Below are 18,388 nucleotides of genomic sequence, written 5' to 3'. Positions count from 1 at the left end.
TTTACTTAAATGCATTTGAAACTAAAAAATGGCTCACATAATTTACCAAACTAAAGTTTTAACAAGATACGAACTGCATTGAATTTCCCCTTAAGCTTTTGTGTGTTAGCACAGTACAATCGAACATGATAAATCACATTTATCAATTTGAGTTAAGAATTAATTTGATAGATTCACAGAAAAAAAGATTCAAATCAAAATTTGAAACGATAATAATCCCAAGCCTCCAATAGTTAAACTTGTGATCTATCCAAACAGAAATAGCACAATCCCTAGGGGCAGCATCAAATCATAATTATTATTTTTTTCATTTGAAGCATACTTACTACTTTTGAATTACAAGGCCTTGTTTCTTTCTTTCCGTATAATAACATCAAATCAAAGAATCTGCCCATCACAAAGCATAAACACAATAAACAAAGTTCCATGAAACTAGGGTGAGTTGAGTAGCACTTGTTAAATTAGTAATGTACACACGTGCTTCCAATTTTTCCTATTTCTAATCCCTACCCATTCAACACCACATTCTACCCATCCTAATTATAATTATACAGATACACCACAAATTATCAAGTGCTGCTGAAATCTTGTTCCCAGTTCCAACAACAGCATCTCGGCGGTGGCTCAACCGCCTGCAGGGAGCCCGTCAGGTCCGAGGTACCAAAATCTTCACTATACACCCAAATGCAACATCAAATTCACAGAGGCCAATCTGCAAAATTTCAGGATCACAATGGCTCAGCACCTACTCTAAATTCTTAGACCAGCAACCCCACACACTACCAACTATTTTAAAGAAATTTAATCTTGTTAACCATAGTATCAAGAATGGCTGTAGAAATTTATCAAATGGCAACAGTAAGAAGTTGAGAAAATCCTATTTGCAATGTTGTTGTCATTCTCCAAAAAATTAGCTTTTCACCGAATATAGCATCACATTACAGAAAAAACACCAGGACACTTGATGAAGCGTCTTAAATCCACTTAAGCATGCGTAAAAATCAAAGAGAAAGTGACATCTGTAGTAGTATATGCTTATGCCCACCATCTTCATCATAACAGATACAGTATCACAACAGCTAAATCACATCATAACATACATGTTTAGTTACATGCACAATACGTTTATTGCATCTTTTTACCTTCAAATACCTCTCCTACTCAATTACAATTGACCCTTCAAATCCGTTATCCTTATGCATACCTAAACTGACCTTTCAATTGAAACAAGGGCTTATTTTGTAGCAAATCAAAAGATAAACTTTACTTGAGTACGGTAAAAGTTTAAGGGCTTATTAATAGAAGTGAAAGAATTCAAGAACATTTTAAGCGATTTATTTCTCCAATAAAGAACAATAAACTAAAATAGGTGCTTAATCTCATTGATTTTCGTGGTAAAGTGGACAACTAGAATACTTTCATGTTTCAACCACTTTTTTTAGTGCACAATAAACTAAATGACACTAACACACCAACCTGAAAGTCCAGACAAAGATATAATTCTCCTCCAAAGAATCAGGATGTATCACAACCACAGGTCTGTCAGAACTTTTTAGTCTTAACAAAAGCCACAAATTAACTGATTTGAAGAGAACCACAACAACTATAAAGTTTTATATTTAATAACCCGGCATCTACAAATCTCAGATAACAGTTCGTCTAAGGAATTGCCACAGAATGAATAAACATTTATAACCAATAACTTCAAATACAACAGCACTCTTTCCTTAAATAACTGAAATCTCTTTTCCATCATGGCTGAGTTCAACATGCAACTAGACCAGCATATACAGTCAAAAGTCACAACATAGTTAGATATCCCCTTGTCAAAAGGAAAACATTATTTTCAACATAAACAGTTTGATATTTGGTTTATATAGTTTGCAATCATCAAATGCTGAAACTATACATCTTCAACTTACAAGGATATTAATTCACCAAGACATGTAAGGTCCGCAAATTTTTTCTTTTTCCTTACACATGGAAGTCCACTGATTTCAAATAGAAAGGGAGTTAACTCTCGTAAATAAACTCAGAAACTCACGCTCCCCTCAGTATTTGCATTTGAGACCTAAAAGTTGAAATCTCATTGAAGAGTTGACTCAGGGTCGCAAGACCCACAATTGTTTACAAATCCAAATTTTACAGAAGTTATGTACGCTCACTTACACAGTGATGCTACCAGGCAAATATATTCACCACAATTTACATCATCACTAAACATCAATCACACTACTCAAAAGAACCACAATACAAATAAAACTGATAACAATTCTACAGCTAAAGAGGTAATTTAAAAATGACCACATACACCTGAGCAACTTTAAAAAATCAAATCATTAATGCCTGTAAGATACAGGGACATTTCAGCATACCTATATTAGAAACACTCAAGCTCTAGGTGAATGTCCAGCATCAGATCCGGAGGCTGAGGAACTTTCACTATCAGAGTCTACAACAAACAATTATATATGTTAGAACAATAAAACACAATCTAGTTCCACTAAAAATCATGTAAGAAATAAATCATCATACCACTTGAAGAAGACCCAGAATCACTGCTAGAGCTACTTGAACTACTTGACCTACTAGCAGCATCTCCCTGTTTTTCTTCTTCAACAAGTGATCTGGACACATTCTGTTCATCTGCAGGTATATATATATAATCATTTAGATCAGTCCAACCAAAGCAAGTAGCAAACATCTTATAACTCCTTAACATGAAAACTTACTAGTTGTGGTTTCCTTGGGCACTTCCACCAAAACAGGAGCCACAGTCTGCAACTAAATACAATAAATGCATGAAATTAGCAACCCTCAGGGAAATATTATTTCATAAGAAACTATAATTGTTTTTTAAAAACATAACCCTTACTTTCTCAGGTACAATCTGTGCAGCTTCTGCTCTGGCTTGAATGGAAAGCTCAGCCTTTCTCTTGTTTTTGCTCAAACTTTTCTTGTAGTTGGTAACAAATCTATCCAGCTCCCAAAGAGTCTCGGTATCCACACTGTCAATGTCTACTTCTATTTCATCGTCATGTTGAAGGACAGCTGAATTCCTTTTTTTAATAATCTGTACAATGTTGTCCAGCTTCTCTGAAGGCAAACTTTGAAGGTTAGTGCTAAGCTTCTGCTTCTCTTCATAAGTCATATCCCTCTTGTAAGGATCCTTTGCTTTAGGCTTTTTTGGAGCAGGAGTCCTACCCAAAGGAGTAGTAGCAATAAGTTTTGGTCTGGGATCAACAGGGCGTGTCATTGACTCTGATCTATCCAAGGTCCTTCTTGTATCAAGAGGAGGTGGTAGCATTGAATGTGCCTTTCTTGGTGTTGGCATACGGAGACTCGCTTCATATTCTACTGCAAGTCTCATATCTCGAATATAATCTGCCTCTATAGAAGCCCATTTGCCCTCAAATATCTTTGATAATTGCTCTGCCATTACATGAACATCTTGTCCCTTAGGATTATATGTCATGGCATTCTGAAACGTCAATCTCACATCCTCTGCAAACTCTCTTGGTGACTTGTACCAGTTTTTACCAAGCCTTGTTTTCACAGTACCCAAATCCATGGGATGCTTAATGACACTATAGTAATCATGCAAACCAAGACCTTTGACATCAACAGGAGAATTAAAGACCCAACCATGCTTGTGTTTCATTAGTCTTTCAAGCAAAGAACTACAGTTCTTAAAGAACTTATTACCCATGCCAAATCCGTGTGTGAATTCACCTCCTCCTTGCTTCTTCCCATTTAATTTCAACTTCTTGTTACTCTCAGCTGGTGGGAACTTATCTTTTGCAAGCAAAAACTCAGAATTACGATAAAACTGATTTGCCTTGGGCGTCCTTTTCTCCTTCTCCAAATTTTCATTTGCACCCTGACTATTTTCCAAGGCAGAAATATTCAACTGATTCAAAGGCCTTGATTTCTTAACAGGCTCAGCCGAAATGCCCACTGAGGCCGGCTCTGGTTGAACCCTATTGAAACCATAATCAACGGCATTATTCAGAGGAACAGGGGCATTACTAAAGCCCCGTATTTGCGCTTCTTTAGCTTCAATCCTCTTCACCAAACTCCTTACCAAATCAAGCTCACTTACCAACTTCCTCCTCAGTTCCCCCAACTCCTGCTTTGACCTTGAAGCCAAATTGATCTTCACCTGGTTCTCGGAACTAGGCTTCAATGCTCCAGCCACAGCCGCCTGCTTATTAAGGTTTGAACAGTCATCAGACACAGCAGTATCTACGCGAGGACCAGGCTGTTGGTGAGCTGAACCCCCAAACTCCAAAGGAAGAGGCTGACCAGGTCTTTCTACAGGGTGGTTGCTGTAGTCGTCGGTGTTAGGGACAGCTGTTGGGGTGACATCAGTGTCATTCACAGCAGCCCTATCCACGTTGCTGTTGTTTTTGTTGTTGTCATGGTTGTTGGTGGTGGTGGTGGAGGTGGAGGTGGTGGTGGTGGTGTCGTGGTTGTGGTGGTGGTTGAGGTTGCTACTGTTAACAGTGGAGTTGAGAAGATTGTTTTTCTTGGAACCCTTGAACGCTTTCCTGGTATAAACCTTGTTCTCACTGTACCTCTGTTTCTCTCTCTCACCATCTTTTCCTTCTCCAGCTACTATCCCCGAAGCCATACACATATATTAGGGTTTTAAACCCTAATTCCTTTTTTCCAGTCTCCAACCAAAACAATTCTGTACCCGCAACCAGGTCCGAAATAGGGTTCAACGACCTCTGCACCAAAAACCCTAAATTTCACCTCCCAAACTTGAGAGTTCCCCCAAGTTTCAACCACCGGATCCAAAGAAACACAAAAAAATCTACAGAAGAAAAACCCAAGTTTCGATCTACAAAATTAAAACTACAACCATCTATGTAAAACCCTAAAACCGAATTAAATAACGGACAAATAAATTAAAACAAGAAAGGCAGATTTCTCAGCTCCTCACCTTGGATTGTTCGATTTCAGATCTCCTCACGAGTCCTCCCTCAACGCCGCTCTCTTTCTCTCTCTAAAAAGTGCTTTCGACTTTTTTCCCTCTCAACTTTTTTTACCTGTATCTTATCTTTACAGGTGTACGGTGGTGAATGCCCTCGTGGATATAAGCGACTGGGAAGAAGCGTGTGGGTGCATCAAAAGTGCCGTGCTCGGGAAGGATCATACGGATGAGAGGAGTGTTTTACCTACGTCCTGTTTGTTTTGCGTGTTATGCAGGCGCCTCTTGATGCCAGAAATTTTGGGAGGTGAAGGCAACGTCAGGTTGAGGTCGTAGGTTTGGATTATGAGGGGGAGCTTTAATTGTGGGTTTTGGTAAATTTTTTCCACGCCCAAGAGAGGGAGCGTGTGGTTTAGTCAGGGGTTTCATAAGCCTAGTCACTAGACTCTATTATAGTATTTGATTGGTCGGAATTATATTCTATTCCGATGATTTTTTTTTCAGTTATTCCGATGATATTTGGTTGTTGGTAATATTGACTGTTTAATAACTCTTAAGGCAAAGTTTGGCATATATGCCAATTTAAAAAAGAAATCAGGGTTTTAAGGCATTTTCTTTGAAAATTAAGAAAATAGATTGATTTTGATGGTAAAAATGTTTTTGTTGGAAGTACTTTTGGGTGACTTGACAATTTCAGTGAAAACGTGTCTTATGTGACGTTTTTTCACCTTCTCCTTATCAAATCATCCGAAAATATTTTTTGTAAAAAAAAAATTTGTTGGTTAGATTGAATTCTTAAAACCCAAAAATCCCAAGATAAAGTTTTTGAAAACTCAAGAATCTCGAGATAAAATTTACATCTCATTTTATTCGTGGCAGAACACGAATATAATCTTTAAAAACTTTTCGTATCAGAAACATTTTTTTCACTTGTCATATCCGATCTTTTCCAACATTTTAAAATATGTTTCATATTCGGTGGTAAAGTTTTCTATAAAATGAAGATTGATATGGGGAGGGTTTCATAGTTAAATTTCGAGTAGAATATTTGCATAAGGAGAATATTGTTGATGTTAAAAATTGGAAGTTTAAAAATTAACCCAACAAAGTAAATTAGTTCAAGTAAGTGTCGTTGTTTGAATTTGGTTAATGAGTATTTATTTTTCTGTATAATATTTTTGTTTTAGTTTTAAAAATTGATCCAGATATTGCGATTCACCAAAAATTCGGTCGAGATACATTCTTAAATCCTCGGATCAAAGTATGACATTCATTCAAACTACAATACAAAATTATAAATTTTATTGCGTACCTAATATTAAATTTCAAATCCTTACGTAATTATTATGTAATTGAAAAATTCAAAAACTGACCTAAGCTTCTGACTGTTGATTTAACAATAACTAGATATCTTCAAGCACGTTCGGTATACACACATGACTCGTGTCATTGTTCCACCTATTCAAATGATATGTTGTTCCAAAAATATAATAATGAAAAAAAATTAACATGATAACTATATTATTAAATGAATCTTACCTTATTATGAGTGAAAATTGATAATAGAAGTTTACTCGGAGACGTAAAAATAGTAAGTGGTATCATGTCCATGACTGAAAGAGTATACAGTCACCGATTTTAGTTTTATGTGCTTCAGTTCCCCAACACATCTCTCGGTACAATGTAGCCAAGACAGTTGATCCCCAACTGAGTTGTCCGACTTCTTTTAAGTCGATTAGTTTTAGAAGTCGCCTTAAATGTACCAAATTTCAAGATTTATTTGGCATTAGAAAAGCCCCAGTCAGCCTTAGTATAGATGCTTGAGCAAATTGTTGTCTTTCAAATGAATTAAAGGCATTGACATTTTTAAAATGATAAAAATCGAATAAAATCTAAGAAATTACAAACAACTAGGATATAAAATTGAGAGAAGAAGATTTTAAAAGAAATTTGAGAGATTAGGATAGAAAATTAAGAATAAAAAAGTCGAGAGAGTTGAGAGAATAGATAAATAGGATTGAATGAAAAAAAATTGAAAATGTATAGGATATATATAGGAAAAAAATGGGACCATTGGGTTAAATACTCGTTGGTCCCAACAGTTAGAAAATTAACTAATCAACAGTCGTGATTTTCTAACCGTTGGGGATCCAATAACGCATTTTCGCCACGCTTCACCAACGTCTTCCAAAATCAACCTATTTGCTTAAATAAAAAAAAAACAACCTAAATCCCTAATTACTTTTAAAAAACATCATATTTACTTAATAGCTCTAATAGGCTTAACTACAAGCACAAATCATAGTTTAAACAAAATTAAGTAGTGGAAAAATCGAATAGAAATACCTCTAGTCATTGTCTGAACCAAATATCAAAATTCAGACGTTGTAACACCACTTGTCAAACGCGTCAAACAACTGACGAAGACGTCGTATTTAACTATACGAAAATATGAAATTTGGAAAACACAAAAAAAAAAAGGTCAAGATATTCTAAGCACTCGAAAACCTCACTAAATGGAATTATTTTCAGAAAGTGATTTTTAGTGCTCAGGGACCTTATGCTTGGGGGTATTTAGAGTGGTGGTTCCCCATAAAAAATCACCATCCCACTATCACACATATACCTATTACCACACAAGTGGGCAACAAAAGTGAGAGTTGAGATTCTAGGTCCAAACTTTAGTGACATTTCTCGAAACAATCAAATTAATGCGCGTACAAAATATGAGAAACATCAAACTTAATAGAATTTAATTATAATCGTTATTATAACGAAAAATTACAAAGTGGGAACAAGTCTCATTGTGACAATATGATTCTTAAATTTGTGTAGTGACATAAGGATCAACTATCATCTACTTAGTATTAATGTGCTCAATAACCACTTTTTTTTTTTTTTTTAACACGTTCTCTTATACTGAGTGTAAAAAAATATATACATTCTTTGATTGGTTTAACTATGGCAGGCAAATTTTAATTAAGATTTCATGCAAAATCTCTTTCCAAAGCCTCATCACCAGTCAATAGCTTCCTTCTTTTAATGCTGGCTTTTTGGCGTCTAATACTTTGTTACGATATGCATAGGTTATTACGATACCAACTACATTGAATTTCCCCCTAAGCTTTTTGTGTGTTGGGAAAGTCCAATCCAACTTAATAAATCACATATATCAATTTGATTTATTTGATAGATTCACAAAAAAACAAACTGAAAAGAATTGAATCAATAATAACCCTAAATCCTAGAACAGCTAAACTTAAGATTATGTCCATACAGAAATCAGAAATAGCACAATCCCTAAGGGCAACATCAAATCATAATTATTACTTTTCATTTGAAGCATGCTTACTACTTTTGAATTACAATGCCTTGTTTCTGACTTTCTGTATAATAACATCACATCAAAGAACCATCAGAAAGAATAAACACACTAAAACAAAGTCCCCTGAAACTAGGGTGAGTTGAGTAGTACTTGTTAAATTAGAAATGTACACACGTGCTTCCAGTTTCTCCTATTCCTAATCTCTACCCATTCAACACCACAATCAACCCATCCAAATTATAATTATACAGATACTCCACATATTGTCCAGTGCTGCTGAAGCCTTGTTCCCAGTTTCAACAACAGCATCTCGGCGGTGGCTCAACCGCCTGGAGGGAGCCCGTCAGGTCCGAGGTACCAAAATCTTCACTATACACCCAAATGCTACATCAAACTCATAGAGGCCAATCTGCAAAACTTCAGGATCACAATGGATCAGCACCTACTCTAAATTCTTAGATCAGCCACCCCACTCACTACCAACTATTTTAAAGAAATTTAATCTTGTCAACCATAGTATCAAGAATGGCTGTAGAAATTTGTCAAATGGAAACAGTAAAAAGTTGAGAAAATCCTATTTGCAATATTGTTGTCATTCTCCAAATAATCAGCTTTTCACCAAATACGGTATCACATTACAGAAAAACACACCAGGACACTTAATGAAGCATCTTAAATCCACTTAAGCATGCGTACAAATCAAAGAGAGAGTGACATCTGTAGCAGTATATGTTTATGACCACTATCTTCATCGTAACAGATACAGTAGTACCACAGCTAAATCACACCATAACATACATGTTTAGTTACATGTACAATATGTTTCGTGCATCTTTGTAACTTCAAATACCTCTCCTACTCAATTACAATTACAATTGACCCTTCAAATCCCTTATCTTTTAGTATACCTAAATAAACCCTTAACATAAATTGACCTTTCAATTGAAACAAGAGCTTGTTTTGTAGCAAATCAAAAGATAAACTTATTTTAGTACAATAAAAGTTTAAGGGCTTATTTAATAGAAGCGAAAGAATTCAAGAACATTTTAAGTGATTTATTCTCCAATAAAGAACAGTATACTAAAATAGGTGCTTAATCTCATTGATTTTCGTGGTAAAGTGGACAACTAGAATACTTTCATGTTTCAACCCATTTTTGTATTGCACAATAAACAAAATGACACACGACGGACACACCAACCTGAAAGTCAAGACAGATATATAATTGTCCTCAAAGAATCAGGATGTATCACAACCACAGGTCTGTCAGAACTTATAGTCTTAACAAAAGCCAGAAATTAACTAATTTGAAGAGAACCACAACAACTATAAAGTTTTATATTTAATCTACAAGCCAAATTGCAGATAACAGTTCGTCTAATGAGTTGCCACAGAATGAATAAACATTTATAACCAAGAACTTCAAGTACGACAGCACTCTTTCCTTAAATATCTGTGATCCATCATGGCTGAGTTCAACATGCAACTAGACCAGCATATACAGTCAAAAGTCACAACATAGTTAGATATCCCCCTTGTCAAAAATAAAACATTCTTTTCAACATAAACAGTTTGATATTTGACTTATATAGTTTGGAATCATCAAATGCTGAAACTATACATCTTCAACTTACAAGGATATTAATTCGCCAAGACATGTAAGGTCTGCAGATTTTTTTTCTTTTTCCTTACACGTGGAAGTCCACTGATTTCAAATAGAAAGGGAGTTAACTCTCGTAAATAAACTCAGAAACTCACTCTCCCCTCTCAGTATTTGCATCTGAAACCTACAAGTTGAAATCTCATTGAAGAGTTGACTCAGGGTCTCAAGACCCACAATTGTTTACAAATCCAAATTTTAACAGAAGTTATGTGCGCTCACTACATAGTGATGCTACCAGGCAAAAATATTCACCACCATTTACATCATCACTAAACATCAATCACATCACTCGAAAGAACCACAATAGAAATAAAAATGTTAACAATTCTACAGCTAAAGAGGTAATTTAAAAATGACCACATACACCTGAGCAACTTTAAGAAATCAAATCATGAATGCCTGTAAGATACAGGGACATTTCAGCATACCCGAACGAGAAACACTCAAGCTCTAGGTGAATGTCCAGCATCAGATCCGGAGGCAGAGGAACTTTCACTATCAGAGTCTACAACAAACAATTATATATGTTAGAACAATAAAACACAATTTATTCCGACTAAAATCAAGTAAGAAATAAATCATATTACCACTTGAAGAAGATCCAGAATCACTGCTAGAGCTACTTGAACTACTGGACCTACTAGCAGCATCTCCCGGTTTTTCTTCAACAAGTAACCTGGACACATTCTGTTCATCTGCAGGTATATATATAATCATTTTAGATATCAGTACAACCAAGCAAGTAGCAAACATCTTATAACTCCTTAACGTGAAAACTTACTAGTTGTGGTTTCCTTGGGCACTTCCACCAAAACAGGAGCCACGGTCTGCAACTAAATACAATAAATGCATGAAGTTAGCAACCCTCAGGAAAAGATTATTTCATAAGAAACTAAGATTTTATATATATATATATATATATAAAAGAAAACCTTTACTTTCTCAGGTACAATCTGCACAGCTTCTGCTCTGGCTTGAATGGAAAGTTCAGCCTTTCTCTTGCTTTTGCTCAAACTTTTCTTGTAGTTGGTAACAAATCTATCCAGCTCCCAAAGAGTCTCAGTATCCACACTGTCAATGTCTACTTCTATTTCATTGTCATGTTGAAGAACAGCTGAATTCCTTCTTTTAATAATCTGTACAATGTTGTCCAGCTTCTCTGAAGGCAAACTTTGAAGTTTAGTGCTAAGCTTCTGCTTCTCTTCATAAGTCATATCCCTCTTGTAAGGATCCTTTGCTTTAGGCTTTTTTGGAGCAGGAGTCCTACCCAAAGGAGTTGTAGCAATTAGTTTTGGTCTTGGATCAATAGGGCGTATCATTGACTCTGATCTATCCAAGATCCTAGTATCAAGCGGAAGTGGTAGCAATGAATGTGCCTTTCTTGGTGTTGGCACACGGAGACTCACTTCATATTCTACTGCAAGTCTCATATCTCGAATATAATCTGCCTCTATAGAAGCCCATTTTCCCTCGAATATCTTTGATAACTGCTCTGCCATTACATGAACATCTTGTCCCTTAGGATTATATGTCATGGCATTCTGAAACGTCAATCTCACATCCTCTGCAAACTCTCTTGGTGACTTGTACCAGTTTTTACCAAGCCTTGTTTTCACAGTGCCCAAATCCATGGGATGCTTAATGACACTATAGTAATCATGCAAACCAAGACCTTTGACATCAACAGGAGAATTAAAGACCCAACCATGCTTGTGCTTCATTAGTCTTTCAAGCAAAGAACTACAGCTCTTAAAGAACTTATTACCCATGCCAAACCCGTGTGTCAAGTCACCTCCTCCTTGCTTCTTCCCATTTAATTTCAACTTCTTGTTACTCTCAGCTGGAGGAAACTTATCTTTTGCAAGCAAAAACTCAGAATTACAATAAAACTGATTTGCCTTAGGCGTCCTTTTCTCCTTCTCCAAATTTTCATTTACACCCTGACTATTTTCCAAGGCAGAAATATTCAACTGATTCAAAGGCCTTGATTTCTTAACAGGCTCCTGAGAAATGCCGACTGGGGCCAGCTCTGGTTGAACCCCATTGAAACCATAATCAACAGCATTATTCAAAGGAACAGGGGCATTACTAAACCCCCTTATTTGCGCTTCTTTAGCTTCAATCCTCTTCACCAAACTCCTTACCAAATCAAGCTCACTTACCAACTTCCTCCTCAGTTCTGCCATCTCCTGCTTTGACCTTGAAGCCAAATTGATCTTCACCTGGTTCTCAGAACTAGGCTTCAAATCTCCAGTCATAGCCACCTGCTTATTAAAACTTGAACAGTCATCAGAAGCAGCAGTATCTACGCGAGGACCAGGCTGTTGGTGAGCTGAATTCCCAAACTCCAAAGGAAGAGGCTGAGCAGGTATTTCAACAGGGTGGTTGCTGTTTCCGTTGGTGTTAGGGACAACTGTTGCGATGACATCAGTGTTGTTCACAGCAGCCCTATCCACGTTGTTGTCATTTTTGTTGTTGTTGTGGTGGTCGTTGGTGTTAGGGACAGCTGTTATGGTGACATCAGTGTCATTCTCAGCATCCCTATCCACGTTGTTCTTGTGGTTGTTACTGGTGTTGTTGTTGTTGTTGTTGTTGTGGTTGGGGTTGGGGTTGCTACTGTTAACAGTGGAGTTGAGAAGACTATTTTTCTTGGAACCCTTGAACGCTTTCCTGGTATAAACCTTGTTCTCACTGTACCTCTGTTTCTCTCTCTCACCATCTTTTCCTTCTCCAGCTACTATCCCCGAAGCCATACACATATATTAGGGTTTTAAACCCTAATTTCTTTTTTTCCAGTCTCCAACAAAAACAATTCTGCACCCGCAACCAAATCCAAAATAGGGTTTAAGTACATCTGCACCAAAAACCCTAAATTTCACCTCCCAAACTTGAGAGTTCCCCCAAGTTTCAACCACCGGATCCAAATAAACATAACAAATCTACAGAAGAAAAACCCAAGACTCGATCTGAAAATTTTAAATTACAACAATCTATGTAAAACCCTAAAACCGAATTTAATGATAACACACAGAAAAAGAATTAAAACAAGAAAGGCAGATTTCTCAGCTCCTCACCTTCGATTGTTCGATTTCAGATCTCCTCACGAGTCCTTCTCTCACAACGCCGCTCTCTTTCTCTCTCTAAAAAGTGCTTTCGACTTTTTTCCCTCTCAATTTTTCTTTACCTGTATCTTATCTTTACAGGTGTACGGTGGCGAATGCGCTCGTAGATATAAGCGACTGGGAAGAAGCGTGTGGGTGCATCAAAATGATGCGGCCCATTTCTCGTAATACAAATCAGGAGAAGAAGAATTGAGGAAGAGAAAGAATCAGAGAAAAGAGGAGAGGAAGAAGAGAGTAAAGAGAGGAATCAGAGAACCGTTCCCTCCATTTATAACAGCTATTAACCACCAGGTCTGTTGAGACCGTTATGAAAGAAACAGAATAAAAACGCACCGTTTCACTTAATATGAATATTTCAGGAAAAACACTAAAAACGGCACCGTTTAAACCCAACAATTCCCAGTTTATTTAATTTCAAAGGTGCCGTGCTCGGGAAAAATCATACGGATGTGCACAGTGTTTTACCCACGCTCTGTTTAGTGGGAGCTTTAATTGTGGGTTTTGGTAGATGTTTTTCCACGCCCAGGGAGTGTGTGGTTTTATAAGCCTAGTCACTAGGCTCTCACTCTATTATAGTGTTTGATTGGTCGGAATTATATTATATTCCGATGATATTTGGTACTTGGAAATACTGTCTGTTTAATAAGTTGTAGGCTAAACTCCTTTTTAGATGGATGAAGCATTAAAAATATTATGATTAATTAGTGTATGAATAAGATAAAAAAAATTAATTATATTTGAATTTAAAAGTAATGATGATAATTTTAAATTAAAATGTACATATCAACATATTTTACAAATTACTAAAATTCTTCTTATATGCATATGCATGTAAAATCATCGATGTAAAATACAAATGTGTATTTAAAAGTAACATTCAATAAATAATGAAACTAAAAACATATGAAAAACATTAAAATGAAGCTTTGATTAAGTGACAAATTTAATATTTTACCAGTCTAATTGGTGTGAGTTCAAATTCCACCATATTTTTATTGGATTTTGTTAAAAAATTAAAGTATTCTCAAATAATATAACTCATTTTAATTACGGAAGAATATTTTTGTAATTTCTCTAACCGAGTTGGTGTCTAGTTGATTCATGATACCAACTCAATTAGAAGTTTAAATAGTAATATTGATGGATGTAATAAAGTGTACATAATAAAATTAAATTGATTATAAATATTAGAATAAATTATTATAAATATTAGAATAAAACTTTGGTTGAATACTAAAGTTAAGGTTTTGGTAACCCAATTGTATTGGTTCAAATCCAATTATACGTATTTTTTTATTTTTTCAAATAAAAACTAAAGTACCTTCAAATAATATAATTCATTTTAAATGTGAAGGAACATTAAAATGATTTTCCTAATTGAGTTGGGATCCGATTAATGGGTGACACAAACTCAAGAAAGATGTTTATAAATAATATAGATATTTAAATTAAAATTATATTCATACTAAAATAAATTATAAATTTTTATTTTTATTTTTATTAAAATTGAATTATAAAAATATTTCTATTATATTAGATAATAGTATATTAAATAAAATTTATGTTATGCATATTAAATAAAAGAATATTGGACTTCCACTACACTCATCGAAGCCTTGAACTCCATCCGACATTTTAGAGTTCAACGAAATTAAAATATCACATCAGAACGCTGTCAAACATATTAAGGGTTGGTTTAGATAGGCGGTGGGGGGTTGTGTTTAGCTTACTTTTTGTCTCACGTTATATTATCACTACAATATCTAATCTCACTGTCACTGTTGTTTTTACATTAATCGTAAGTAAACGCACCGTCCATCCAAACTCACCCTAAATTGATGTTGTGTTTTAGCGAGTCTTTTTCTCTTTTTACACTTAAAATCTCATCACACTAAAGGTTCGACAGGGAGCCTTGGGTAACGTCGTACATTATCTATTTTTATAAAAAATTAGGATAAAATACCTATTTAATCACTTATGTATAGTTTAAATTTATGTTTTGGTCATTAGTTTTACAAAATTATAATATGATCACTAACATTATCTATTTATTATATGTTGATTATTGAGTGTTTTCCTCGGAAGTCTCATGTGACAACAAAATTGTCGTTTAATACTCACTTGGAATACACGTAAATTTCGTTTAAAAGATTCAAAAGTTACCCTCTCCAACTTCTACATTTTCTTATCACCCAAACAAAGCTTTTCAACAGCTTATCTTATTTGTTAAACCTATAAGAATAAACCTCATTAAAAATATTCATTTAAATTAAATAATTTTGTTGCCACTTGTAGGAATGAGAGCACTAAAATTAGAAATTAGAAATTTATTTTTGAAAATATAATTTATTGTACTTGGGAAAAGAAAGTCACTTGATGGATTTAGGAATGGAAATGGTCTCTCTAATCTTTAAATATAAGGATAAATATGCTTTAACTCATTCAAACTAATGCTGATTCCAACTAAACTAAGACTTAGTTGACAAATAAATTTAATGTTTATCTTTGTTATATGATGTCAATTAATTTCATGGGAAAATAAAGAAGCCCATGTATTAATATAAGGAATTAGCCGTGTTTCATGGACAAAACATTGCTAATGCATTTACATATCGATAAGTTGGTAGATAAACACAATTATTAGTATAACCTAACAGAGATTTTTGAAAAATGTCACACATGTTCACCTCTATATGACAATTATTTTGTGGTGTAAGAATATATCAAATAACTAAAAAATTTAATTCATTAAGTTTTATTATTATAGAGAATAATTTTGTGTATTTTTCAAGCAATTACAACCTACATATTTATAGTAATTGTTATACAACAAGATCTTATTTTATACCCTAAACATAAGATAATTAATGATAAATAAGTAAACAAATCATTTACACAATCTGTTAAAGTTGACAACAGATTTTTCTCCCTTAGATTGCTCACGCCAACACTCCCTCTCAAGTTGGTAAATATATGTCAATCATTCCCAACTTGTTAAGTGAGATTTGAAAATCTTTTCCAGATACAATATTTGTTAGAACATCTGTTAGTTGTTCTTTTGATGTGGCAAATGGAAGACTAAGTGTATCTTTGTCAAGATGGTCTTTGATGAAGTGTCGATCAACTTCCACATGTTTGGTTCTATTATGCTGAACAAGATTATTTGTAATTGCTATGGCTACCTTATTATCACATAATAACTTCATAGGTTTTGATAGAAATATGCCAATATCATGTAAAATGCGTATTATCCATAGCAATTCATAGATATCTTGTGCCATTCCACAAAATTTTGCCTTTGCACTTGATCTTGCTACAACCTTTTGTTTCTTACTTCGCCATGTAACCAAGTTACTTCCAACAAACATAAAATACCCCAATGTAGACTTTCAATTAGTTTGACTTCTAGCCCAATCCGCATCTATATATCCCTTGATTTCTTGATCCTCATTTTTATCAAAAAAAATCCTTTTCCTGGGGAAGATTTTAAGTATCGTAGAATCTAATAAATAGCCTCCATATGACCTTCACTTGGTGCATGCATGAATTTGCTTACAATACTTATTGCATATGCAATGTCAGGACGTGTATGCGATAAGTATATTAGCTTTCCTACTAATCTTTGATACCTCTCCTTGTTGGTTAGAGTCTAGTTTTGTTGAATGGCTAACTTGTGATTCATATCAATGGGAGTTTCAATAGGTTTATAGTTAAACATCCTAGTTTCTGCTAGTAAATCTAGTACATACTTTCATTGGCAAAGGGAGATTCCCTTGCTCAATCTTGCAACTTTAATGCTTAAGAAATATTTCAAGTGCCCAAGATATTTAAGTTCAAACTTTGTCGTAAGGCTTTCTTAGAAGGTAGCTATCTCATTTGAGTAATTTCCTATAACAACCTTATTGTCAACATACAAAATAAGAGTAGTCATCTTTTTTAAACTCTTGTTTTACGAAGAGAGTATGATCAACATTACTTTGTTTGTACCCAATCTTCTTCATGAATATTGAGAGCCTTTCAAACCATGCTCGAGGGGATTGTTTTAATCCATATAAGGCCCTTTTTAGCTTGCATACTTTGCCATCACAGTTTATGCCCGAAGGAGGATCTATGTATAATTTTTCTTCCAAAGTTCTAATAAGAAATGTATTTTTAACATCAAAATAGCAATGGTCAATCTTGATTTGTAGCTATGGAAATGAGAACTCGTATGGTATTTATTTTTGCTACAGGAGAAAATGTATCCCCATAATAAATTTCGTGTTTCTAGGTATACCCTTTAGCAACAAGTCTTGCCTTGTAGCGATCTATGATTCCATTGGGATTAAGTTAGATTGTAAAAATCCACATGCACCCTATTGTTTTCTTCCCTAGGGGCAGCGATACAAGTTTCCATGTATGGTTCTTCTGTAAGGCTTCCATTTCATCATTCATAGTTTTCTTCCATTTTGAATCAATCAATGCTTCTTGCACATTACTTGGAATAGATACAGAAGATAATTGATTTATAATAAGTGCATGAGACTTTGAAAAACAGTGAGAGGAGATGTAATTGTTAATGAGGTATTTAGTTTTAGCTTTAAAATGGGGATCATATTGAATTTTTTGAATTCCTTTGTTTATCCTAATCGGATATCTTGGTTCAACTTTAAGATGAGTTGAATCATGTATTAAAGGCGATGAATGTGATGGTGTTACTTGAAGAGACACATTCGGAACTTTTATGGTCGTTGGTGTGACTTGGGAAATTGTAGTTGTAACACTGACTGGCATCGAGCATGTACGCATAAAACAATGATTTTAGAAGACAATTTTTAAAGCACAATTTTATTGCAAGCGTATAGGACAGTTGTATATTTATAGTGTTATAATGGAACGCCGGAGTATTCCAAGGATCAAACCCAAAAAAGATGACGATTGAGTGATAACTAGCATACACGATAGAGTCTAAGCGACTATTCATACGATTTTATAATACAACAAATCATAACAAACAAATTGTGCAAGAAAATTAATTATGTTAATCTGTGGACTAAATTACGAAGAGTACGAAACTAAGAAATTAACAAAATAAATAACTAGGTGTGATTGGTTGATTTCAATGGTTCATTGATTCTCAAACAATGGACTTCAACCACTTAAATTACTAAGTGGCTCCATTTTATATTTTGATATTAATTTTATTGACTTAGACAGCTTAGCTCTGATTTATCTTTCGATCTCACTAGTTAATTTGGGACTAATGAACGGTGCACAACAAGATTACCTTTCGGTCTCACTTGCCTAGATATTCCCTTAGATGTGTCACTTCCTAAGTTTTTAGGTCTATTCGATTTAGTCCT

At 34.7% G+C, this 18,388-nt stretch overlaps 2 protein-coding genes across 7 annotated transcripts; both read right to left on the bottom strand.

Annotated features, from left to right (window-relative positions):
* Nucleotides 1-286: 286 nt before the first annotated feature.
* LOC105779543 (transcription factor GTE4) lies at nt 287-5,308 on the bottom strand. Of its 2 annotated transcripts, none has more exons than XM_012603343.2 (6): nt 4,949-5,308; nt 2,876-4,846; nt 2,733-2,784; nt 2,536-2,646; nt 2,376-2,452; nt 287-712 (listed from the first exon to the last, which is right to left on the bottom strand). In XM_012603343.2, exons 2-5 carry the CDS (start codon nt 4,637-4,639, stop codon nt 2,391-2,393), a joined length of 1,989 nt encoding a protein of 662 aa, XP_012458797.1. In that variant the 5' UTR covers nt 4,640-4,846; nt 4,949-5,308; the 3' UTR covers nt 287-712; nt 2,376-2,390. The 2 variants fall into 2 exon arrangements, with proteins under 2 accessions (XP_012458797.1, XP_052485659.1); XM_052629699.1 differs by having other exon boundaries at nt 2,876-4,819.
* A 2,929-nt stretch (nt 5,309-8,237) lies between these two features.
* On the bottom strand, nt 8,238-13,324 carry LOC105779542 (transcription factor GTE4). 5 transcript variants are annotated; one of them, XM_012603339.2, is made up of 6 exons: nt 12,999-13,324; nt 10,857-12,890; nt 10,706-10,757; nt 10,512-10,619; nt 10,353-10,429; nt 8,238-8,670 (listed from the first exon to the last, which is right to left on the bottom strand). In XM_012603339.2, the coding sequence occupies exons 2-5, from the start codon at nt 12,681-12,683 to the stop codon at nt 10,368-10,370; spliced, it is 2,049 nt and encodes a 682-aa protein (XP_012458793.1). In that variant the 5' UTR covers nt 12,684-12,890; nt 12,999-13,324; the 3' UTR covers nt 8,238-8,670; nt 10,353-10,367. The 5 variants fall into 5 exon arrangements, with proteins under 5 accessions (XP_012458793.1, XP_012458790.1, XP_052485657.1 ...); XM_012603336.2 differs by having other exon boundaries at nt 8,238-8,678; nt 12,999-13,323; XM_052629697.1 differs by having other exon boundaries at nt 8,238-8,678; nt 10,706-10,751; nt 12,999-13,323.
* Between the last annotated feature and the right edge of the window lie 5,064 nt (nt 13,325-18,388).

Source organism: Gossypium raimondii, chromosome 4 (genome assembly GCF_025698545.1).
Source record: "Gossypium raimondii isolate GPD5lz chromosome 4, ASM2569854v1, whole genome shotgun sequence".
Classification (NCBI taxonomy): Eukaryota; Viridiplantae; Streptophyta; class Magnoliopsida; order Malvales; family Malvaceae; genus Gossypium; species Gossypium raimondii.
This window is presented reverse-complemented; position numbering and strand designations above follow the sequence as displayed.